At 42.3% G+C, this 27,544-nt stretch overlaps 1 protein-coding gene across 2 annotated transcripts in view; it reads right to left on the reverse strand.

Annotated features, from left to right (window-relative positions):
• The window catches only part of LOC118358594 (AT-rich interactive domain-containing protein 3A-like), a 308,610-nt gene that overhangs the window by 79,308 nt on the left and 201,758 nt on the right, over positions 1–27,544 (reverse strand). For both annotated transcript variants that reach the window (XM_052479750.1, XM_052479749.1), the window contains one exon: positions 2,912–2,984. In XM_052479750.1, the coding sequence (XP_052335710.1) occupies positions 2,912–2,984 (73 nt within the window). The remainder of the gene's footprint in view (positions 1–2,911; positions 2,985–27,544) is intronic.

Genomic DNA, 27,544 nt, shown 5'->3' on the forward strand with positions numbered 1-27,544 from the left:
TCTAAAGTAGTGCACTATATAGGGAATAGGGCTCTGGTCTAAAGTAGTGCACTATATAGGGAATAGGGCTCTGGTCTAAAGTAGTGCACTATATAGGGAATAGGGCTCTGGTCTAAAGTAGTGCACTATATAGGACACTAGCACCGTATTAAGCAGGCATATGTCAGAGGCTGAATGCATGATGGCAGTTTGAACTAAACACGTCTAATGTACTAATTTCTTTCACATTTCTTACGATGTTTGTCAGAAAGTTGTGATTGATTTCCAGACTGAGAGTAGGAGATCATTGATCTGGATCCCCACTGTTACATAGTTGACGTGGCCTTTGCTTTAGTGTGAGGCGAACAACCAATCACTGAAGGGTATTGTTCCTTTACTTAAACACGGGTCAACAACAATTGCATCATCTTACAAGCCACAGTTAGTAATAATAATAATAATAATAATAATAATAATAATAATAATAATAATAATAATAATAATAATAATAATAATAATAATAATAATAATATATAATAATAATAATAATAATAATAATAATAATAATAATAATAATAATAATAAGTAATAGCCTCCCATGAGGACTGGGTTACACCTATAAACTAATATTATATAATATGTTTATTACTTCCACTTTACTCTAACTAATCCATGATTTACAAGCCACAGTTAGTAATAGCCTATTATTATATAATATGTTTATTTCTTTATTTATTTATTTCAAGAACATAAATAATACTATTTAAGGACGGCATACCACAAATGTAAAAACTTAAACTTTCTTATAGAAACAATTTTCACTAAACTTTAACATAACATCTTACACCCCAAAATAACAAAAAAAAACACAGTGCTGTTCTCAAAATTATAGTGTTGTCACTTACCAGGTTTCCATTCATCCTTTTCATACGCGCAAAGTATAAAACATTTCACAAATGTTGACAAAACTAAATACGCTAGACAACGTGGGACACTTTTATCCACAAATATTGATCTAATAACCATCATATGGAAGTAAACTTGGAGTCACGCGATATTGTGTGGTCCTCTGGAAACCATACAGTTTATTAGGCTACAGATCTGTTGTGTGGTCCTCTGGAAACCATACAGTTTATTAGGCTACAGATCTGTTGTGTGGTCCTCTGGAAACCATACAGTTTATTAGGCTACAGATCTGTTGTGTGGTCCTCTGGAAACCATACAGTTTATTAGGCTACAGATCTGTTGTGTGGTCCTCTGGAAACCATACAGTTTATTAGGCTACAGATCTGGTGTGTGGTCCTCCCACTACGACTCAGGAAACCATACAGTTTATTAGGCTACAGATCTGTTGTGTGGTCCTCTCACTACGACTCAGGAAACCATACAGTTTATTAGGCTACAGATCTGTTGTGTGGTCCTCCCACTACGACTCAGGAAACCATACAGTTTATTAGGCTACAGATCTGTTGTGTGGTCCTCCCACTACGACTCAGGAAACCATACAGTTTATTAGGCTACAGATCTGTTGTGTGGTCCTCCCACTACTACTCAGGAAACCATACAGTTTATTAGGCTACAGATCTGTTGTGTGGTCCTCTCACTACTACTCAGGAAACCATACAGTTTATTAGGCTACAGATCTGTTGTGTGGTCCTCCCACTACGACTCAGGAAACCATACAGTTTATTAGGCTACAGATCTGGTGTGTGGTCCTCCCACTACGACTCAGGAAACCATACAGTTTATTAGGCTACAGATCTGTTGTGTGGTCCTCCCACTACGACTCAGGAAACCATACAGTTTATTAGGCTACAGATCTGTTGTGTGGTCCTCTCCCAGGCTGATCTCCCAGGCTGATCTCCCAGGTTGATCTCCCAGGTTGATCTCCCAGGTTGATCTCCCAGGTTGATCTCCCAGGCTGCGTCCCAATATACCCTATATACAGCTGTACATCTCATTTTGATCGTCTGTTGTTGCACAACAGGAAAGCTTTAAAAATAAGTCTAGAGTTTGTAATTTCCACTTTAAAATTTCAGGCTTGATTTTCCATAACTAATAACAATCCCAACAAAAAAATCTCCATTAATTATAATCCACACAATAATTCACATGTCCTGTTGTTGCAGGATCATTGTAATGCTGTGACAGACTGGGCTGACTGTTCAAAAGAGGTCTACTACTCCATCTAGGGAATAGAGTGTCATTTGGAACATAAACATTTCCACTACCCTCAGCTCCCCTCCCCTCAGCCCCGCTTCCCTCCACTCAGCTCCCCTCCCCTCCCCCAGCTCCGCTCCCTCCCCTCTCCTCAGCTCCCCTCCCCTCCCCTCAGCCCCGCTTCCCTCCCCTCAGCTCCCCTCCCCTCCCCTCCCCAGCTCCCCTCCCCTCCCCCAGCCCCCTCCCCTCAGCCCCGCTTCCCTCCACTCAGCTCCCCTCCCCTCAGCTCCGCTCCCTCCCCTCTCCTCAGCTCCCCTCCGCTCCCCTCCCCTCCCCTCAGCTTCCCTCACCTCCCCTCCCCTCCCCTCCCATCAGCTTCCCTCCCCTCCCCTCAGCTCCGCTCCCCTCCCCTCAGCTCCCCTCCCCTCCCCAGCTCCCCTCCCCTCCCCCAGCTCCCCTCCCCTCAGCCCCGCTTCCCTCCACTCAGCTCCCCTCCCCTCAGCTCCGCTCCCTCCCCTCTCCTCAGCTCCCCTCCGCTCCCTTCCCCTCAGCTACCCTCCCCTCCCCCAGCTTCCCTCCCCCTCAGCTCCCGTCCCCGTCCCCTCAGCTCAGCTCCCCTCCACTCAGCTCACCTCCCCTCCACTCAGCTCCCCTCCCCTCAGCTCCCCTCCCCTCAGCTCCCCTCCGCTCCCCCCCATTGAAATAAATGGTTGCATTGTTATTATTGCTATTATTATGATTATATAATGATTATATATTAATAACAACTCACCTCTCTTCTGCATAAAACTGAAGAGGTCATCAAGAAACTCTTTCCTCTTGTCATCGTTATCCAACTCGTACAACTAGAAGACAAGAAGGGGAGAGACACAATCTGATTAAACCTGGCCTCAGGGCAACCATTTCATGGACAAAACAATCACACCAAGAAGATCATTGAAACATTCATTCATGTTATTTCCATTTGTTTATTCTACTGTATTGAAGAGTATACTACTGTATTGAAGAGTATACTACTGTATTGAGGTGTATTCTACTGTATTGAAGAGTATACTACTGTATTGAAGAGTATACTACTGTATTGAAGTGTATTCTACTGTATTGAAGTGTATACTACGGTATTGAAGTGTATTCTACTGTATTGAAGAGTATACTACTGTATTGAAGAGTATACTACTGTATTGAGGTGTATTCTACTGTATTGAAGAGTATACTACTGTATTGAAGAGTATACTACTGTATTGAAGTGTATTCTACTGTATTGAAGTGTATACTACTGTATTGAAGTGTATTCTACTGTATTGAAGAGTATACTACTGTATTGAAGAGTATACTACTGTATTGAAGAGTATACTACTGTATTGAGGTGTATTCTACTGTATTGAAGAGTATACTACTGTATTGAAGAGTATTCTACTGTATTGAAGAGTATACTACTGTATTGAAGAGTATACTACTGTATTGAGGTGTATTCTACTGTATTGAAGAGTATACTACTGTATTGAAGTGTATACCACTGTATTGAAGTGTATACTACTGTATTGAAGAGTATACTACTGTATTGAAGAGTATACTACTGTATTGAAGAGTATACTACTGTATTGAAGAGTATACTACTGTATTGAGGTGTATTCTACTGTATTGAAGAGTATACTACTGTATTGAAGAGTATTCTACTGTATTGAAGAGTATACTACTGTATTGAAGAGTATACTACTGTATTGAGGTGTATTCTACTGTATTGAAGAGTATACTACTGTATTGAAGTGTATACTACTGTATTGAAGGGTATACTACTGTATTGAAGAGTATACTACTGTATTGAAGTGTATACTACTGTATTGAAGAGTATACTACTGTATTGAAGAGTATCCTACTGTATTGAAGTGTATACCACTGTATTGAAGTGTATACTACTGTATTGAAGAGTATACTACTGTATTGAAGAGTATACTACTGTATTGAAGAGTATACTACTGTATTGAAGAGTATACTACTGTATTGAGGTGTATTCTACTGTATTGAAGAGTATACTACTGTATTGAGGTGTATTCTACTGTATTGAAGAGTATTCTACTGTATTGAAGAGTATACTACTGTATTTAAGAGTATACTACTGTATTGAGGTGTATTCTACTGTATTGACGTGTATTCTACTGTATTGAAGTGTATTCTACTGTATTGAAGAGTATACTACTGTATTGAAGAGTATACTACTGTATTGAGGTGTATTCTACTGTATTGAAGAGTATACTACTGTATTGAAGTGTATACTACTGTATTGAAGAGTATCCTACTGTATTGAGGTGTATTCTACTGTATTGAAGAGTATTCTACTGTATTGAAGAGTATTCTACTGTATTGAAGTGTGTTCTACTGTATTGAAGAGTATACTACTGTATTGAAGAGTATTCTGCTATATTGAAGTGTATACTACTGTATTGAGGTGTATTCTACTGTATTGAAGAGTATACTACTGTATTGAAGAGTATTCTACTGTATTGAAGAGTATACTACTGTATTGAAGAGTATACTACTGTATTGAGGTGTATTCTACTGTATTGAAGTGTATTCTACTGTATTGAAGTGTATTCTACTGTATTGAAGAGTATACTACTGTATTGAAGAGTATACTACTGTATTGAGGTGTATTCTACTGTATTGAAGAGTATACTACTGTATTGAAGAGTATACTACTGTATTGAAGAGTATACTACTGTATTGAAGAGTATACTACTGTATTGAGTGTATTCTACTGTATTGAAGAGTATACTACTGTATTGAAGTGTATACTACTGTATTGAAGGGTATACTACTGTATTGAAGGGTATACTACTGTATTGAAGTGTATACTACTGTATTGAAGAGTATACTACTGTATTGAAGTGTATCCTACTGTATTGAAGTGTATACCACTGTATTGAAGTGTATACTACTGTATTGAAGAGTATACTACTGTATTGAAGAGTATACTACTGTATTGAAGAGTATACTACTGTATTGAAGAGTATACTACTGTATTGAGGTGTATTCTACTGTATTGAAGAGTATACTACTGTATTGAGGTGTATTCTACTGTATTGAAGAGTATTCTACTGTATTGAAGAGTATACTACTGTATTTAAGAGTATACTACTGTATTGAGGTGTATTCTACTGTATTGACGTGTATTCTACTGTATTGAAGTGTATTCTACTGTATTGAAGAGTATACTACTGTATTGAAGAGTATACTACTGTATTGAGGTGTATTCTACTGTATTGAAGAGTATACTACTGTATTGAAGTGTATACTACTGTATTGAAGAGTATCCTACTGTATTGAGGTGTATTCTACTGTATTGAAGAGTATACTACTGTATTGAAGTGTATACTACTGTATTGAAGGGTATACTACTGTATTGAAGGGTATACTACTGTATTGAAGTGTATACTACTGTATTGAAGAGTATACTACTGTATTGAAGTGTATCCTACTGTATTGAAGTGTATACCACTGTATTGAAGTGTATACTACTGTATTGAAGAGTATACTACTGTATTGAAGTGTATACTACTGTATTGAAGTGTATAATACTGTATTGAAGTGTGTTCTACTGTATTGAAGAGTATACTACTGTATTGAAGTGTATTCTACTGTATTGAAGTGTATACTACTGTATTGAGGTGTATTCTACTGTATTGAAGAGTATTCTACTGTATTGAAGAGTATTCTACTGTATTGAAGTGTGTTCTACTGTATTGAAGAGTATACTACTGTATTGAAGAGTATTCTGCTATATTGAAGTGTGTACTACTGTATTGAAGAGTATACTACTGTATTGAAGAGTATTCTACTGTATTGAAGTGTGTACTACTGTATTGAAGTGTATACTACTGTATTGAAGAGTATTCTATTGTATTGAAGTGTGTTCTACTGTATTGAAGAGTATACTACTGTATTGAAGTGTATTCTACTGTATTGAAGAGTATACTACTGTATTGAAGAGTATTCTACTGTATTGAAGAGTATACTACTGTATTGAAGAGTATTCTACTGTATTGAAGCCATTTCAAAACTGTGAAGTGTTTTAGAAAACAACATTCACGATTAAATTACTATCAACAAGTACCTCCAAAAACGGCAAATGGAAGGTACAGTAGACAAGGAGACCAAAACACAACATATGTAGACTGTCGTCACTATACTGTTTTAACACCTATTTACTATTCTTTGGTTCACATAAACCTTTAAAAAACATATTTTGTTTGTGAATAAGAGCAGATGTGAATCTGCTAATTGTTGTTACAGATTTAAGACAATCTGTGAGTAACCTTGAGTGTTCTAAATTTATCATATAAGAAAGAGTATCTTGTGATCTGGAAACAGAGTGGTTGGAAACTAACAGACGCTGTGTCTCCTCTGTGAAGGAACAATATCAGGAAACAGAGTGGCTGGAAACTAACAGACGCTGTGTCTCTGTGAAGGAACAATATCAGGAAACAGAGTGGCTGGAAACTAACAGACGCTGTGTCTCCTCTGTGAAGGACCAATATCAGGAAACGAAGTGGCTGGAAACTAACAGACGCTGTGTCTCTGTGAAGGAACAATATCAGGAAACGGAGTGGCTGGAAACTAACAGACGCTGTGTCTCTGTGAAGGAACAATATCAGGAAACGGAGTGGCTGGAAACTAACAGACGCTGTGTCTCTGTGAAGGAACAATATCAGGAAACGAAGTGGCTGGAAACTAACAGACGTTGTGTCTCCTCTGTGAAGGAACAATATCAGGAAACGAAGTGGCTGGAAACTAACAGACGTTGTGTCTCCTCTGTGAAGGACCAATATCAGGAAACGGAGTGGCTGGAAACTAACAGACGTTGTGTCTCCTCTGTGAAGGAACAATATCAGGAAACGGAGTGGCTGGAAACTAACAGACGCTGTGTCTCCTCTGTGAAGGAACAATATCAGGAAACGAAGTGGCTGGAAACTAACAGACGTTGTGTCTCCTCTGTGAAGGAACAATATCAGGAAACGAAGTGGCTGGAAACTAACAGACACTGTGTCTCCTCTGTGAAGGAACAATATCAGGAAACAGAGTGGCTGGAAACTAACAGACGCTGTGTCTCCTCTGTGAAGGACCAATATCAGGAAAGAGAGTGGCTGGAAACTAACAAACGCTGTGTCTCTTATGTGAAGGAACAATATCAGGAAACAGAGTGGCTGGAAACTAACAGACGCTGTGTCTCCTCTGTGAAGGACAAATATCAGGAAACAGAGTGGCTGGAAACTAACACGCTGTGTCTCTTATGTGAAGGAACAATATCAGGAAACAGAGTGGCTGGAAACTAACAGACGCTGTGTCTCCTCTGTGAAGGACCAATATCAGGAAACAGAGTGGCTGGAAACTAACACGCTGTGTCTCTTATGTGAAGGAACAATATCAGGAAACGGAGTGGCTGGAAACTAACAGACACTGTGTCTCCTCTGTGAAGGAACAATATCAGGAAACGGAGTGGCTGGAAACTAACAGACGCTGTGTCTCTGTGAAGGAACAATATCAGGAAACGAAGTGGCTGGAAACTAACAGACGTTGTGTCTCCTCTGTGAAGGAACAATATCAGGAAACGAAGTGGCTGGAAACTAACAAACGCTGTGTCTCCTCTGTGAAGGACCAATATCAGGAAACAGAGTGGCTGGAAACTAACAGACACTGTGTCTCTGTGAAGGAACAATATCAGGAAACGGAGTGGCTGGAAACTAACAGACGCTGTGTCTCTGTGAAGGAACAATATCAGGAAACGGAGTGGCTGGAAACTAACAGACGCTGTGTCTCTGTGAAGGAACAATATCAGGAAACGGAGTGGCTGGAAACTAACAGACGCTGTGTCTCTGTGAAGGAACAATATCAGGAAACGGAGTGGCTGGAAACTAACAGACGCTGTGTCTCTGTGAAGGAACAATATCAGGAAACGAAGTGGCTGGAAACTAACAGACGTTGTGTCTCCTCTGTGAAGGACCAATATCAGGAAACGGAGTGGCTGGAAACTAACAGACGCTGTGTCTCTGTGAAGGAACAATATCAGGAAACAGAGTGGCTGGAAACTAACAGACGCTGTGTCTCCTCTGTGAAGGACCAATATCAGGAAACGAAGTGGCTGGAAACTAACAGACGCTGTGTCTCCTCTGTGAAGGAACAATATCAGGAAACAGAGTGGCTGGAAACTAACAGACGCTGTGTCTCCTCTGTGAAGGACCAATATCAGGAAACAGAGTGGCTGGAAACTAACAGACGCTGTGTCTCCTCTGTGAAGGACCAATATCAGGAAACAGAGTGGCTGGAAACTAACAAACACTGTGTCTCTTATGTGAAGGACCAATATCAGGAAACAGAGTGGCTGGAAACTAACAGACGCTGTGTCTCCTCTGTGAAGGACCAATATCAGGAAACAGAGTGGCTGGAAACTAACAGACGCTGTGTCTCCTCTGTGAAGGACCAATATCAGGAAACAGAGTGGCTGGAAACTAACAGACACTGTGTCTCCTCTGTGAAGGACCAATATCAGGAAACAGAGTGGCTGGAAACTAACAAACACTGTGTCTCTTATGTGAAGGACCAATATCAGGAAACGGAGTGGCTGGAAACTAACAGACGCTGTGTCTCCTCTGTGAAGGACCAATATCAGGAAACAAAGTGGCTGGAAACTAACAGACACTGTGTCTCCTCTGTGAAGGAACAATATCAGGAAACGAAGTGGCTGGAAACTAACAGACGCTGTGTCTCCTCTGTGAAGGACCAATATCAGGAAACGAAGTGGCTGGAAACTAACAGACACTGTGTCTCTGTGAAGGAACAATATCAGGAAACGGAGTGGCTGGAAACTAACAGACGCTGTGTCTCTGTGAAGGAACAATATCAGGAAACGGAGTGGCTGGAAACTAACAGACGCTGTGTCTCTGTGAAGGAACAATATCAGGAAACGGAGTGGCTGGAAACTAACAGACGCTGTGTCTCTGTGAAGGAACAATATCAGGAAACGGAGTGGCTGGAAACTAACAGACGTTGTGTCTCCTCTGTGAAGGAACAATATCAGGAAACGAAGTGGCTGGAAACTAACAGACGTTGTGTCTCCTCTGTGAAGGAACAATATCAGGAAACGAAGTGGCTGGAAACTAACAGACGTTGTGTCTCCTCTGTGAAGGACCAATCAGGAAAGCGGAGTCAGGAAAGACGTTGTGTCTCCTCTGTGAAGGAACAATGGCTGGCTGGAAACTAACAGACGTTGTGTCTCCTCTGTGAAGGAACAATATCAGGAAAATATCAGAAGTGGCTGGAAACTAACAGACGTTGTGTCTCCTCTGTGAAGGAACAATATCAGGAAACGAAGTGGCTGGAAACTAACAGACACTGTGTCTCCTCTGTGAAGGACCAATATCAGGAAACGGAGTGGCTGGAAACTAACAGACGCTGTGTCTCTGTGAAGGAACAATATCAGGAAACGGAGTGGCTGGAAACTAACAGACGCTGTGTCTCTGTGAAGGAACAATATCAGGAAACGGAGTGGCTGGAAACTAACAGACGCTGTGTCTCTGTGAAGGAACAATATCAGGAAACGAAGTGGCTGGAAACTAACAGACGTTGTGTCTCCTCTGTGAAGGACCAATATCAGGAAACGGAGTGGCTGGAAACTAACAGACGCTGTGTCTCCTCTGTGAAGGAACAATATCAGGAAACGGAGTGGCTGGAAACTAACAGACGCTGTGTCTCCTCTGTGAAGGACCAATATCAGGAAACAAAGTGGCTGGAAACTAACAGACACTGTGTCTCCTCTGTGAAGGACCAATATCAGGAAACAGAGTGGCTGGAAACTAACAGACACTGTGTCTCCTCTGTGAAGGACCAATATCAGGAAACAGAGTGGCTGGAAACTAACAGACGCTGTGTCTCCTCTGTGAAGGACCAATATCAGGAAACAGAGTGGCTGGAAACTAACAGACACTGTGTCTCCTCTGTGAAGGACCAATATCAGGAAACAGAGTGGCTGGAAACTAACAGACGCTGTGTCTCTGTGAAGGAACAATATCAGGAAACAGAGTGGCTGGAAACTAACAGACGCTGTGTCTCCTCTGTGAAGGACCAATATCAGGAAACAGAGTGGCTGGAAACTAACAGACGCTGTGTCTCCTCTGTGAAGGACCAATATCAGGAAACAGAGTGGCTGGAAACTAACAAACGCTGTGTCTCTTATGTGAAGGACCAATATCAGGAAACAGAGTGGCTGGAAACTAACAGACGCTGTGTCTCCTCTGTGAAGGACCAATATCAGGAAACGGAGTGGCTGGAAACTAACAGACACTGTGTCTCCTCTGTGAAGGAACAATATCAGGAAACGAAGTGGCTGGAAACTAACAGACGCTGTGTCTCCTCTGTGAAGGACCAATATCAGGAAACGAAGTGGCTGGAAACTAACAGACACTGTGTCTCTGTGAAGGAACAATATCAGGAAACGGAGTGGCTGGAAACTAACAGACGCTGTGTCTCTGTGAAGGAACAATATCAGGAAACGGAGTGGCTGGAAACTAACAGACGCTGTGTCTCTGTGAAGGAACAATATCAGGAAACGGAGTGGCTGGAAACTAACAGACGCTGTGTCTCTGTGAAGGAACAATATCAGGAAACGGAGTGGCTGGAAACTAACAGACGTTGTGTCTCCTCTGTGAAGGAACAATATCAGGAAACGAAGTGGCTGGAAACTAACAGACGTTGTGTCTCCTCTGTGAAGGAACAATATCAGGAAACGAAGTGGCTGGAAACTAACAGACGTTGTGTCTCCTCTGTGAAGGACCAATATCAGGAAACGGAGTGGCTGGAAACTAACAGACGTTGTGTCTCCTCTGTGAAGGAACAATATCAGGAAACGGAGTGGCTGGAAACTAACAGACGCTGTGTCTCCTCTGTGAAGGAACAATATCAGGAAACGAAGTGGCTGGAAACTAACAGACGTTGTGTCTCCTCTGTGAAGGAACAATATCAGGAAACGAAGTGGCTGGAAACTAACAGACACTGTGTCTCCTCTGTGAAGGACCAATATCAGGAAACGGAGTGGGCTGGAAGCTACCAGACACTGTGTCTCCTCTGTGAAGGAACAATATCAGGAAACAGAGTGGCTGGAAACTAACACGCTGTGTCTCTTATGTGAAGGACCAATATCAGGAAACAGAGTGGCTGGAAACTAACAGACGCTGTGTCTCCTCTGTGAAGGACCAATATCAGGAAACAGAGTGGCTGGAAACTAACAGACACTGTGTCTCCTCTGTGAAGGACCAATATCAGGAAACAGAGTGGCTGGAAACTAACAAACACTGTGTCTCAGTATCATGGACAAACATTTTATCCACATAGGGAGGGAACAATTAGAGCTGTTCTCACACTCCCTGCCTCCCAGCCTCCCCTGCCTCCCAGCCTCCCCTGCCTCCCAGCGTCCCCTGCCTCCCAGCCTCCCTGCCTCCCTGCCTCCCAGCCTCCCAGCTCCCCTGCCTCCCAGCCTCCCCCTGCCTCCCAGCTCCCCTGCCTCCCAGCCTCCCTGCCTCCCAGCCTCCCTGCCTCCCAGGCTCCCTGCCTCCCAGCCTCCCCCTGCCTCCCAGCTCCCTGCCTCCATGCCTCCCAGCCTCCCTGCCTCCCAGCCTCCCAGCCTCCCTGCCTCCCAGCTCCCTGCCTCCCTGCCTCCCAGCCTCCCAGCCTCCCAGCCTCCCAGCCTCCCTGCCTCCCAGCTCCCCAGCCTCCCAGCTCCCCAGCCTCCCTGCCTCCCTGCCTCCCAGCCTCCCAGCCTCCCCAGCCTCCCTGCCTCCCAGCCTCCCAGCCTCCCAGCCTCCCTGCCTCCCTGCCTCCCAGCCTCCCTGCCTCCCTGCCTCCCAGCCTCCCAGCCTCCCTGCCTCCCAGTCTCCCTGCCTCCCAGCCTCCCTGCCTCCCAGCCTCCCTGCCTCCCTGCCTCCCAGTCTCCCTGCCTCCCAGTCTCCCTGCCTCCCAGGTCAACCAGTGAAGAACAAACACCAATGTAAATACAATCAATATTGATTTATTTTCCCTTTTGTATTTGAACTATTTGCACATCGTTACAACACTGTATACAGACATAATATTATATTTGAAATGTCTTTATTATTTTTTGAACTTTTGTGAGTGTAATGTTTACTGTAAATTGAGAGAGAGAGAGAGACAGAGAGCGAGAGAGAGAGAGTGATAGAGAGAGAGAGAGAGAGAGAGAGAGAGAGAGAGAGAGAGAGAGAGAGAGAGAGAGAGAGAGAGAGAGAGAGAGAGAGAGACAGAGAGATACAGAGAGAGAGAGAGATACAGAGAGAGAGAGAGAGAGAGAGAGAGAGAGAGAGAGAGAGAGAGATACAGAGAGAGAGAGAGACAGAGAGAGACAGAGAGAGAGAGAGAGAGAGAGAGAGAGAGAGAGAGAGAGAGAGAGAGAGAGAGAGAGAGAGAGAGAGAGATACAGAGATACAGAGAGATACAGAGAGAGATACAGAGAGAGAGAGAGAGAGAGAGAGAGAGAGAGAGAGAGAGAGAGAGATACAGATACAGATACAGATACAGATACAGAGAGACAGAGAGAGATACAGAGAGAGAGAGAGAGAGAGAGAGAGAGAGAGAGAGAGAGAGAGAGAGAGAGATACAGATACAGATACAGAGAGAGAGAGAGAGAGAGAGAGAGAGAGAGATACAGATACAGATACAGATACAGATACAGATACAGAGAGATACAGAGAGATAGATACAGAGGGAGAGAGTTATTGTTTATTTCACTTTTGTATATTATCTCTCACTTGCTATGGCATTGTTGACACATGTTTCCCATACCAATAAAGCCCCTTGAATTGAAATGGAATTGAATTGAGAGAGAGAGAGATACAGTGAGAGAGAGAGAGAGATACAGAGACAGAGAGAGATACAGAGAGAGATACAGAGAGAGAGATACAGAGAGAGATACAGAGAGAGATACAGAGAGAGACAGAGAGATACAGAGAGATACAGAGAGAGATACAGAGAGAGATACAGAGAGAGAGACACACAGAGAGAGATACAGAGAGAGAGACACACAGAGAGAGATACAGAGAGATATACAGAGACAGATACAGAGAGAGATACAGAGAGAAAGAGAGAGAGAGATACAGAGAGATACAGAGAGAGAGATATATACAGAGAGATACAGAGAGAGATACAGAGAGAGATACAGAGAGATACAGATAGATACAAATAGATACATAGAGAGATACAGAGAGATAGAGAGACAGAGAGATACATAGAGTTACAGAGAGAGATACAGAGAGATACAGAGAGATACAGAGAGAGATACAGAGAAAGAGAGACAGAAAGAGATACAGAGAGATACAGAGAGAGATACAGAGAGAGAGTTACAGAGAGAGATACAGAGAGCGATACAGAGAGATACAGAGAGAGATACAGAGAGAGATACAGAGAGAGTGACAGAGAGTGATACAGGGAGAGATAAAGAGAGATACAGAGAGAGATACAGAGAGAGATACAGGTAGAGATACAGAGAGATACAGAGAGAGACACAGAGAGAGATACAGAGAGGCGATACAGAGAGAGAAACAGAGAGAAAGAGACAGAGATAGATACAGAGAGATACAGAGAGATATACAGAGAGAGATACAGAGAGAGATACAGAGAGAGACACAGAGAGAGAAACAGAGAGGCGATACAGAGAGAGAAACAGAGAGAGAGACAGAGAGATACAGAGAGATATACAGAGAGAGAGATACAGAGAGAGATACAGAGAGAGATACAGAGAGAGAGAGACAGAGAGAGAAATACAGAGAGATATACAGAGATAGAGAGAGATACAGAGAGATACAGAGACAGATACAGAGAGATATACAGAGAGAGATACAGGGAGAGATACAGAGAGAGACACAGAGAGAGAAACAGAGAGAAACAGAGACGATACAGAGAGAGAAACAGAGAGAGAGAGACAGAGAGATACAGAGAGATATACAGAGAGAGAGATACAGAGAGAGATACAGAGAGAGAGAGACACAGAGAGAGATACAGAGAGATATACAGAGATAGAGAGAGATACAGAGAGATACAGAGACAGATACAGAGAGAGATACAGAGAGAAAGAGAGAGAGAGATACAGAGAGATACAGAGAGAGAGCGATATACAGAGAGATACAGAGAGATACCGAGAGAGATACAGAGAGAGATACAGAGAGATACAGAGATACAGAGAGCTACAGAGAGAGTTACAGAGAGATACAGAGAGAGATACAGAGAGATACAGAGAGAGATACAGAGAGATATACAGAGAGATACAGATAGATACAAAGAGATACAGAGAGAGATACAGAGAGATAAAGAGACAGGGAGATACAGAGAGAGTTACAGAGAGAGATACAGAGAGATACAGAGAGATACAGAGAGAGATACAGAGAGAGAGATACAGAGAGAGAGACAGAGAGAGATACAGAGAGACAGACAGAGAGAGTTACAGAGAGATACAGAGATACAGAGAGCGACACAGAGAGAAATACAGAGAGAGATACAGAGAGAGATACAGAGAGATACAGAGAGAGATACAGAGAGAGAGACAGAGAGAGATACAGAGAGATATACAGAGAGATACAGACAGAGAGACAGAGAGTGTTACAGAGAGATACAGAGAGAGATACAGAGAGAGATACAGAGAGATACAGGTGGAGATACAGAGAGATACAGAGAGAGATACAGAGAGAGACACAGAGAGAGATACAGAGAGGCGATGCAGAGAGAGAAACAGAGAGAGAGAGACAGAGAGAGATACAGAGAGATATACAGAGAGAGAGAGACAGAGAGAGATACAGAGAGATACAGAGATAGATACAGAGAGATACAGGGAGAGATACAGAGAGAGACAGAGAGTATTACAGAGAGAGATAAACACACAGAGAGAGATACACAGAGAGACATACAGAGAGATACAGAGAGAGATACAGAGACAGATACAGAGAGATACAGAGAGAGAGAGAGAAAGAGATACAGAGAGATACAGCGAGAGATACAGAGAGATACAGAGAGAGAGAGACAGAAAGAGATAAAGACAGATACAGAGAGAGACACAGAGAGAGATACAGAGAGGCGATACAGAGAGAGAAACAGAGAGAGAGAGACAGAGAGAGATACAGAGAGATATACAGAGAGAGAGACAGAGAGAGATACAGAGAGATATATATATAGAGAGATACAGAGAGAGATACAGAGAGATACAGAGATAGATACATAGAGATACAGGGAGAGATACAGAGAGATACAGAGAGATACAGAGAGAGATCAGAAACTCTGAAACTGGAAACTCATATCTCCCTCACTAGCTTTAAGCACCAACTGTCAGAGCAGCTCACAGATTACTGCACCTGTACATAGCCCACCTATAATTTAGCCCAAACAACTACCTATTTCCCAACTGTATTTAATTAATTTATTTATTTTGCTCCTTTGCACCCCATTATTTTTATTTCTACTTTGCACATTCTTCCATTGCAAAACTACCACCTCATTTGCTCACGTTGTATATAGACTTGTTTATACTGTATTATTGACTGTATGTTTGTTTTACTCCATGTGAACTCTGTGTCGTTGTATCTGTCAAACTGCTTTGCTTTATCTTGGCCAGGTCGCAATTGTAAATGAGAACTTGTTCTCAACTTGCATACCTGGTTAAATAAAGGTGAAATAAAATAAAAAAAAAAATCAGAGAGATACAGAGAGCGATACAGAGAGATACAGAGAGAGATACAGAGAGAGATACAGAGAGAGATACAGAGAGATACAGAGAGATACAGAGAGAGATACAGAGAGAGATAGAGAGAGATACAGAGAGAGATACAGAGAGATACAGAGAGATACAGAGAGAGATACAGAGAGAGATACAGAGAGATACAGAGAGATACAGAGAGAGATACAGAGAGATACAGAGAGATATACAGAGAGAGATACAGAGAGAGATACAGAGAGAGATACAGAGAGATACAGAGAGAGATACAGAGAGAGATACAGAGAGATACAGAGAGATACAGAGAGATACAGAGAGAGATACAGAGAGAGATACAGAGAGAGATACAGAGAGAGATACAGAGAGAGATACAGAGAGATACAGAGAGATACAGAGAGAGATACAGAGAGAGAGATACAGTGAGAGATACAGAGAGATACAGAGAGAGATACAGAGTAGAGATACAGAGAGATACAGGTAGAGATACAGAGAGAGATACAGAGAGATACAGAGAGAGATACAGAGAGATACAGAGAGATACAGAGAGAGATACAGAGAGATACAGAGAGATACAGGTAGAGATACAGAGAGATACAGAGAGAGATACAGAGAGATACAGAGAGATATACAGAGAGATACAGAGAGAGATACAGAGAGAGATACAGAGAGATACAGGTAGAGATACAGAGAGATACAGAGAGAGATACAGAGAGAGATACAGAGAGATACAGAGAGATACAGACCGAGATACAGAGAGATACAGAGAGAGAGAGCAGAGAGAGAGACAAATAGTGTTACAGAGAGAGATAAAGAGAGGTACAGAGAGAGATACAGAGCGCGATACAGAGAGATACAGAGAGAGATACAGAGAGACAAAGAGAGTTACAGAGAGATACAGAGATACAGAGAGAGACAGAGAGACAGAGAAATACAGAGAGATACAGAGAGATACAGAGAGAGATACAGAGAGAGATACAGAGAGAGTGACAGAGAGTGATACAGGGAGAGATAAAGAGAGATACAGAGAGAGATACAGAGAGAGATACAGGTAGAGATACAGAGAGATACAGAGAGAGATACAGAGAGAGACACAGAGAGAGATACAGAGAGGCGATACAGAGAGAGAAACAGAGAGAAAGAGACAGAGATAGATACAGAGAGATACAGAGAGATATACAGAGAGAGATACAGAGAGAGATACAGAGAGAGACACAGAGAGAGAAACAGAGAGGCGATACAGAGAGAGAAACAGAGAGAGAGACAGAGAGATACAGAGAGATATACAGAGAGAGAGATACAGAGAGAGATACAGAGAGAGATACAGAGAGAGAGAGACACAGAGAGAAATACAGAGAGATATACAGAGATAGAGAGAGATACAGAGAGATACAGAGACAGATACAGAGAGATATACAGAGAGAGATACAGGGAGAGATACAGAGAGAGACACAGAGAGAGAAACAGAGAGGCGATACAGAGAGAGAAACAGAGAGAGAGAGACAGAGAGATACAGAGAGATATACAGAGAGAGAGATACAGAGAGAGATACAGAGAGAGATACAGAGAGAGAGAGACACAGAGAGAAATACAGAGAGATATACAGAGATAGAGAGAGATACAGAGAGATACAGAGACAGATACAGAGAGAGATACAGAGAGAAAGAGAGAGAGAGATACAGAGAGATACAGAGAGAGAGCGATATACAGAGAGATACAGAGAGATACCGAGAGAGATACAGAGAGAGATACAGAGAGATACAGAGATACAGAGAGCTACAGAGAGAGTTACAGAGAGATACAGAGAGAGAGAGATACAGAGAGATACAGAGAGATACAGAGAGAGATACAGAGAGATATACAGAGAGATACAGATAGATACAAAGAGATACAGAGAGAGATACAGAGAGATAAAGAGACAGGGAGATACAGAGAGAGTTACAGAGAGAGATACAGAGAGATACAGAGAGATACAGAGAGAGATACAGAGAGAGAGATACAGAGAGAGAGACAGAGAGAGATACAGAGAGACAGACAGAGAGAGTTACAGAGAGATACAGAGATACAGAGAGCGACACAGAGAGAAATACAGAGAGAGATACAGAGAGAGATACAGAGAGATACAGAGAGAGATACAGAGAGAGAGACAGAGAGAGATACAGAGAGATATACAGAGAGATACAGACAGAGAGACAGAGAGTGTTACAGAGAGATACAGAGAGAGATACAGAGAGAGATACAGAGAGATACAGGTGGAGATACAGAGATACAGAGAGAGATACAGAGAGAGACACAGAGAGAGATACAGAGAGGCGATGCAGAGAGAGAAACAGAGAGAGAGAGACAGAGAGAGATACAGAGAGATATACAGAGAGAGAGAGACAGAGAGAGATACAGAGAGATACAGAGATAGATACAGAGAGATACAGGGAGAGATACAGAGAGAGACAGAGAGTATTACAGAGAGAGATAAACACACAGAGAGAGACACACAGAGAGACATACAGAGAGATACAGAGAGAGATACAGAGACAGATACAGAGAGATACAGAGAGAGAGAGAGAAAGAGATACAGAGAGATACAGCGAGAGATACAGAGAGATACAGAGAGAGAGAGACAGAAAGAGATAAAGACAGATACAGAGAGAGACACAGAGAGAGATACAGAGAGGCGATACAGAGAGAGAAACAGAGAGAGAGAGACAGAGAGAGATACAGAGAGATATACAGAGAGAGAGACAGAGAGAGATACAGAGAGATATATATATAGAGAGATACAGAGAGAGATACAGAGAGATACAGAGATAGATACATAGAGATACAGGGAGAGATACAGAGAGATACAGAGAGATACAGAGAGAGATCAGAAACTCTGAAACTGGAAACTCATATCTCCCTCACTAGCTTTAAGCACCAACTGTCAGAGCAGCTCACAGATTACTGCACCTGTACATAGCCCACCTATAATTTAGCCCAAACAACTACCTATTTCCCAACTGTATTTAATTAATTTATTTATTTTGCTCCTTTGCACCCCATTATTTTTATTTCTACTTTGCACATTCTTCCATTGCAAAACTACCACCTCATTTGCTCACGTTGTATATAGACTTGTTTATACTGTATTATTGACTGTATGTTTGTTTTACTCCATGTGTAACTCTGTGTCGTTGTATCTGTCAAACTGCTTTGCTTTATCTTGGCCAGGTCGCAATTGTAAATGAGAACTTGTTCTCAACTTGCATACCTGGTTAAATAAAGGTGAAATAAAATAAATAAAAAAATCAGAGAGATACAGAGAGCGATACAGAGAGATACAGAGAGAGATACAGAGAGAGAGATACAGAGAGATACAGAGAGAGATACAGAGAGATACAGAGAGATACAGAGAGATACAGAGAGAGATACAGAGAGAGATACAGAGAGATACAGAGAGATACAGAGAGAGATACAGAGAGAGATACAGAGAGATATACAGAGAGATACAGAGAGATACAGGTAGAGATACAGGTAGAGATACAGAGAGAGATACAGAGAGAGATACAGAGAGAGATACAGAGAGAGATACAGAGAGATACAGAGAGAGATACAGAGAGAGATACAGAGAGAGATACAGAGAGATACAGAGAGATACAGAGAGAGATACAGAGAGATACAGAGAGAGATACAGAGAGAGATACAGAGAGATACAGGTAGAGATACAGAGAGATACAGAGAGAGATACAGAGAGAGATACAGAGAGAGATACAGAGAGATACAGAGAGAGATACAGGTAGAGATACAGAGAGATACAGGTAGAGATACAGGTAGAGATACAGAGAGATACAGAGAGAGATACAGAGAGATACAGAGAGAGATACAGAGAGAGATACAGAGAGATACAGAGAGAGATACAGAGAGAGATACAGAGAGAGATACAGAGAGATACAGAGAGATACAGAGAGATATACAGAGAGATACAGAGAGAGATACAGAGAGAGGTACAGAGAGATACAGGTAGAGATACAGAGAGATACAGAGAGAGATACAGAGAGAGATACAGAGAGATACAGAGAGATACAGACCGCGATACAGAGAGATACAGAGAGAGAGGCAGAGAGAGAGACAGATAGTGTTACAGAGAGAGATAAAGAGAGGTACAGAGAGAGATACAGAGCGCGATACAGAGAGATACAGAGAGAGATACAGAGAGACAAAGAGAGTTACAGAGAGAGATACAGAGATACAGAGAGAGACAGAGAGACAGAGAAATAGAGAGAGAGATACAGAGAGATACAGAGAGAGAGACAGAGAGAGATACAGAGAGATATACAGAGAGAGACAGAGAGACAGAGAAATAGAGAGAGAGATACAGAGAGATACAGAGAGAGATACAGAGAGATACAGGTAGAGATACAGAGAGATACAGAGAGAGATACAGAGAGAGACACAGAGAGAGATACAGAGAGATACAGAGAGAGAAACAGAGAGAGAGAGACAGAGATAGATACAGAGAGAGATACAGAGAGATATACAGAGAGAGATACAGAGAGAGATACAGAGAGAGACACAGAGAGAGAAACAGAGAGGCGATACAGAGAGAGAAACAGAGAGAGAGACAGAGAGATACAGAGAGATATACAGAGAGAGAGATACAGAGAGAGATACAGAGAGAGATACAGAGAGAGAGAGACACAGAGAGAAATACAGAGAGATATACAGAGATAGAGAGAGATACAGAGAGATACAGAGACAGATACAGAGAGATATACAGAGAGAGATACAGGAGAGATACAGAGAGAGACACAGAGAGAGAAACAGAGAGGCGATACAGAGAGAGAAACAGAGAGAGAGAGACAGAGAGATACAGAGAGATATACAGAGAGAGAGATACAGAGAGAGATACAGAGAGATATACAGAGAGAGAGACAGAGAGAGATACAGAGAGATATATATATAGAGAGATAGAGAGAGATACAGAGAGATACAGAGATAGATACATAGAGAGATACAGAGAGATACAGAGAGATACAGAGAGATACAGAGAGAGAGCGATATACAGAGAGATACAGAGAGATACCGAGAGAGATACAGAGAGATACAGAGATACAGAGAGCTACAGAGAGAGTTACAGAGAGATACAGAGAGAGATACAGAGAGATACAGAGAGAGATACAGAGAGATATACAGAGAGATACAGATAGATACAAAGAGATACAGAGAGAGATACAGAGAGATAAAGAGACAGGGAGATACAGAGAGAGTTACAGAGAGAGATACAGAGAGATACAGAGAGATACAGAGAGAGATACAGAGAGAGAGATACAGAGAGAGAGACAGAGAGAGATACAGAGAGACAGACAGAGAGAGTTACAGAGAGATACAGAGATACAGAGAGCGACACAGAGAGAAATACAGAGAGAGATACAGAGAGAGATACAGAGAGATACAGAGAGAGATACAGAGAGAGAGACAGAGAGAGATACAGAGAGATATACAGAGAGATACAGACAGAGAGACAGAGAGTGTTACAGAGAGATACAGAGAGAGATACAGAGAGAGATACAGAGAGATACAGGTGGAGATACAGAGAGATACAGAGAGAGATACAGAGAGAGACACAGAGAGAGATACAGAGAGGCGATGCAGAGAGAGAAACAGAGAGAGAGAGACAGAGAGAGATACAGAGAGATATACAGAGAGAGAGAGACAGAGAGAGATACAGAGAGATACAGAGATAGATACAGAGAGATACAGGGAGAGATACAGAGAGAGACAGAGAGTATTACAGAGAGAGATAAACACACAGAGAGAGACACACAGAGAGACATACAGAGAGATACAGAGAGAGATACAGAGACAGATACAGAGAGATACAGAGAGAGAGAGAGAAAGAGATACAGAGAGATACAGCGAGAGATACAGAGAGATACAGAGAGAGAGAGACAGAAAGAGATAAAGACAGATACAGAGAGAGACACAGAGAGAGATACAGAGAGGCGATACAGAGAGAGAAACAGAGAGAGAGAGACAGAGAGAGATACAGAGAGATATATATATAGAGAGATACAGAGAGAGATACAGAGAGATACAGAGATAGATACATAGAGATACAGGGAGAGATACAGAGAGATACAGAGAGATACAGAGAGAGATCAGAAACTCTGAAACTGGAAACTCATATCTCCCTCACTAGCTTTAAGCACCAACTGTCAGAGCAGCTCACAGATTACTGCACCTGTACATAGCCCACCTATAATTTAGCCCAAACAACTACCTATTTCCCAACTGTATTTAATTAATTTATTTATTTTGCTCCTTTGCACCCCATTATTTTTATTTCTACTTTGCACATTCTTCCATTGCAAAACTACCACCTCATTTGCTCACGTTGTATATAGACTTGTTTATACTGTATTATTGACTGTATGTTTGTTTTACTCCATGTGTAACTCTGTGTCGTTGTATCTGTCAAACTGCTTTGCTTTATCTTGGCCAGGTCGCAATTGTAAATGAGAACTTGTTCTCAACTTGCATACCTGGTTAAATAAAGGTGAAATAAAATAAAAATAAAAAATCAGAGAGATACAGAGAGCGATACAGAGAGATACAGAGAGAGATACAGAGAGAGATACAGAGAGAGATACAGAGAGATACAGAGAGATACAGAGAGAGATACAGAGAGATACAGAGAGAGATACAGAGAGAGATACAGAGAGATACAGAGAGATACAGAGAGAGATACAGAGAGAGATACAGAGAGAGATACAGAGAGATATACAGAGAGATACAGAGAGATACAGGTAGAGATACAGGTAGAGATACAGAGAGAGATACAGAGAGAGATACAGAGAGAGATACAGAGAGAGATACAGAGAGATACAGAGAGAGATACAGAGAGAGATACAGAGAGAGATACAGAGAGATACAGAGAGATACAGAGAGAGATACAGAGAGAGATACAGAGAGAGATACAGAGAGAGATACAGAGAGAGATACAGAGAGATACAGAGAGAGATACAGAGAGAGATACAGAGAGAGATACAGAGAGATACAGAGAGAGATACAGGTAGAGATACAGAGAGATACAGGTAGAGATACAGAGAGAGATACAGAGAGAGATACAGAGAGAGATACAGAGAGATACAGGTAGAGATACAGAGAGAGATACAGAGAGATACAGAGAGATACAGGTAGAGATACAGAGAGATACAGAGAGAGATACAGAGAGATACAGAGAGATATACAGAGAGATACAGAGAGAGATACAGAGAGAGGTACAGAGAGATACAGGTAGAGATACAGAGAGATACAGAGAGAGATACAGAGAGAGATACAGAGAGATACAGAGAGATACAGACCGAGATACAGAGAGATACAGAGAGAGAGGCAGAGAGAGAGACAAATAGTGTTACAGAGAGAGATAAAGAGAGGTACAGAGAGAGATACAGAGCGATACAGAGAGATACAGAGAGAGATACAGAGAGACAAAGAGAGTTACAGAGAGAGATACAGAGATACAGAGAGAGACAGAGAGACAGAGAAATAGAGAGAGAGATACAGAGAGATACAGAGAGAGATACAGAGAGAGATACAGAGATACAGAGAGAGACAGAGAGACAGAGAAATAGAGAGAGAGAGATACAGAGAGATACAGAGAGATACAGAGAGATACAGAGAGAGATACAGAGAGAGATGCAGAGAGAGATACAGAGAGAGACACAGAGAGAGAGAGAGAGAGAGAGAGAGAGAGAGAGAGAGACAGAGAGATACAGAGAGAGATACAGAGAGATACAGAGAGATACAGAGAGAGACACAGAGTGAGATGCAGAGAGAGATACAGAGAGAGACACAGAGAGAGATACAGAGAGATACAGAGAGAGACACGGAGAGAGAGAGAGAGAGAGGCAGAGAGAGAGACAGATAGTGTTACAGAGAGAGATAAAGAGAGGTACAGAGAGAGATACAGAGCGCGATACAGTGAGATACAGAGAGAGATACAGAGAGACAAAGAGAGTTACAGAGAGAGATACAGAGATACAGAGAGAGACAGAGAGACAGAGAAATAGAGAGAGAGATACAGAGAGATACAGAGAGAGATACAGAGAGATACAGAGAGAGATACAGAGAGATACAGAGAGAGACACAGAGAGATGCAGAGAGAGATACAGAGAGAGACACACAGAGAGAGAGAGAGAGAGAGAGAGAGAGAGAGACACAGAGAGATACAGAGAGATACAGAGAGAGACACAGAGTGAGATGCAGAGAGAGATACAGAGAGAGACACAGAGTGAGATGCAGAGAGAGATACAGAGAGAGACACAGAGAGATGCAGAGAGAGATACAGAGAGAGACACAGAGAGAGAGAGAGAGAGAGAGGGGGCAACGGGAGATCAGATCAATACAAGAAGACAGAGATATGACCTTTGGAATCAGCGGGGCAGCCAGAACGAGACCCCAGAGATAATAACTGAACATTTAGGAGTGGATTAGCTGTCACCAATATTAAAGAACTGAGAGAGAGAGAGAGAGAGAGAGAGAGAGAGAGAGAGAGAGAGAGAGAGAGAGAGAGAGAGAGAGAGAGAGAGAGAGAGAGAGAGAGAGAGAGAGAGAGAGAGACAGAGAGAGACAGAGAGAGACAGAGAGAGACAGAGAGAGACAGAGAGAGACAGAGAGAGAGAGAGAGATAGATAGAGAGAGAGACATAGAGAGAGAGAGAGAGAGAGAGACAGTAAAGGTGATTAGATGTTAAACCAGGGAGAGGTGATTAGATGTTAAACCAGGGGTAGAGGTGATTAGATGTTAAACCAGGGGTAAAGGTAGAGGTGATTAGATGTTAAACAAGACCATGGTGCTCGCCACGGAGCTGTGAGGGGAACGGCACCTCAGTACCTCCAGGCTCTGATCAGGCCCTACACCCAAACAAGGGCACTGCGTTCATCCACCTCTGATGCTCGCCTCCCTACCACTGAGGAAGTACAGTTCCCGCTCAGCCCAGTCAAAACTGTTCGCTGCTCTGGCCCCCAATGGTGGAACAAACTCCCTCACGACGCCAGGAAGCAGAGAGTCAATCACCACCTTCCGGAGACACCTGAAACCCCACCTCTTCAAGGAATACCTAGGATAGGGTAAGTAAGGGTAGGTAATCAGAGAACAAGATTTAGATGCAGAGTGGCTGTTCCACTGGTTGTCATAAGGTGTATGCACCAGATTTGTAAGAGGATAAGAGCGTCTGCTAAATGACTTAAATGTAAAATGTAATGTAAAGGTGATTAGATGTCAAACCAGGGGTAGAGGTAGAGGTGATTAGATGTTAAACCAGGGGTAAAGGTAGAGATGATTAGATGTTAAACCAGGGGTAAAGGTGATTAGATGTTAAACCAGGGGTGGATTAGCTGTCACCAATATTAAAGAACTGAGAGAGAGAGAGAGAGAGAGAGAGAGAGAGAGAGAGAGAGAGAGAGAGAGACAGAGACAGAGATTAGAGAGAGAGAGAGACAGAGAGAGAGACAGAGAGAGAGAGAGAGAGAGAGAGAGAGAGAGAGAGAGAGAGAATACCAGAGAGAGAGAGAGAGATTAGATGAGAGACAGAGAGAGAGAGAGGAGAGAGAGAGAGAGAGAGAGAGAGAGAGAGAGAGAGAGTTAAAGAGAGGGAAAGAAAGAGAGAGTGAGAGAAAGAGAGGAAGAGAACAGAGAGAGAGAGAGAGAGAGAGAGAGAAAGAGAGAGAGAGAGATTAGATGTTAAACCAGGGGTAGAGAGTGAGAGACAGAGAGAGAGAAGAGACAGAGAGAGAGAGATTAGAGATAGATAGAGAGAGACATAGAGAGAGAAGAGACAGAGACAGTAAAGGTGATTAGATGTTAAACCAGGGGTAGAGGTGATTAGATGTTAAACCAGGGGTAGAGGTGATTAGATGTTAAACCAGGGGTAAAGGTAGAGGTGATTAGATGTTAAACCAGGGGTAAAGGTGATTAGATGTCAAACCAGGGGTAGAGGTAGAGGTGATTAGATGTTAAACCAGGGGTAAAGGTAGAGATGATTAGATGTTAAACCAGGGGTAAAGGTGATTAGATGTTAAACCAGGGGTAGAGGTGATTAGATGTTAAACCAGGGGTAGAGGTGATTAGATGTTAAACCAGGGGTAAAGGTGATTAGATGTTAAACCAGGGGTAGAGGTGATTAGATGTTAAACCAGGGGTAGAGGTGATTAGATGTTAAACCAGGGGTAGAGGTGATTAGATGTTAAACCAGGGGTAAAGGTGATTAGATGTTAAACCAGGGGTAAAGGTAGAGATGATTAGATGTTAAACCAGGGGTAAAGGTGATTAGATGTTAAACCAGGGGTAAAGGTGATTAGATGTTAAACCAGGGGTAAAGGTAGAGGTGATTAGATGTTAAACCAGGGGTAAAGGTGATTAGATGTTAAACCAGGGGTAAAGGTAGAGGTGATTAGATGTTAAACCAGGGGTAAAGGTGATTAGATGTTAAACCAGGGGTAAAGGTGATTAGATGTTAAACCAGGGGTAGAGGTGATTAGATGTTAAACCAGGGTAAAGGTGATTAGATGTTAAACCAGGGGTAAAGGTGATTAGATGTTAAACCAGGGGTAAAGGTGATTAGATGTTAAACCAGGGGTAAAGGTGATTAGATGTTAAACCAGGGGTAGAGGTGATTAGATGTTAAACCAGGGGTAGAGGTGATTAGATGTTAAACCAGGGGTAGAGGTGATTAGATGTTAAACCAGGGGTAGAGGTGATTAGATGTTAAACCAGGGGTAAAGGTGATTAGATGTTAAACCAGGGGTAAAGGTGATTAGATGTTAAACCAGGGGTAAAGGTGATTAGATGTTAAACCAGGGGTAAAGGTGATTAGATGTTAAACCAGGGGTAAAGGTGATTAGATGTTAAACCAGGGGTAAAGGTGATTAGATGTTAAACCAGGGGTAAATGTGATTAGATGTTAAACCAGGGGTAAAGGTGATTAGATGTTAAACCAGGGGTAAAGGTGATTAGATGTTAAACCAGGGGTAGAGGTGATTAGATGTTAAACCAGGGGTAGAGGTGAATACACTACCACACTATAGTACTATACACAATACACTACCACACCATAGTACTATACACACTAAACCACACCATAGTGATTACACAATAAACCACACCATAGTGATTATATGTAAACCATAGTACTATACACATACACTACCACACCATCCTGTCTCAGCCTAGTATTTATGCTGCAGTAGTTTATGTGTCCAGGGCTAGGGTCAGTTTGTTATATCTGGGTACTTCTCCTGTCCTATTCGGTGTCCTGTGTAAACTAACTGTGCGTTCTCTAATTCTCTCCTTCTCTCTTTAGATGTTAAACCGGAGGACCTGAGCCCTAGGACAGTGCCCCAGGACTACCTGACATGATGGCTCCTTAGCTGTCCCCAGTCCACCTGACTGTGCTGCTGCTAGAGTTTCAACTGTTCTGCCTTATTGATTAGATGTTAAACCATGCTGGTCATTTATGAACATTTGAACATCTTGGCCATGTTCTACCAACCATAGTAGTACACACACTACACTACCACACCATACTATACACACTACACTACCATAGTACCATACACAATACACTACCACAACATAGTACTATACACACTACAATACCACACCATAGTACTATAC

The sequence above is a fragment of the Oncorhynchus keta genome, chromosome 25 (genome assembly GCF_023373465.1).
Source record: "Oncorhynchus keta strain PuntledgeMale-10-30-2019 chromosome 25, Oket_V2, whole genome shotgun sequence".
In the NCBI taxonomy this organism is placed as follows: Eukaryota; Metazoa; Chordata; class Actinopteri; order Salmoniformes; family Salmonidae; genus Oncorhynchus; species Oncorhynchus keta.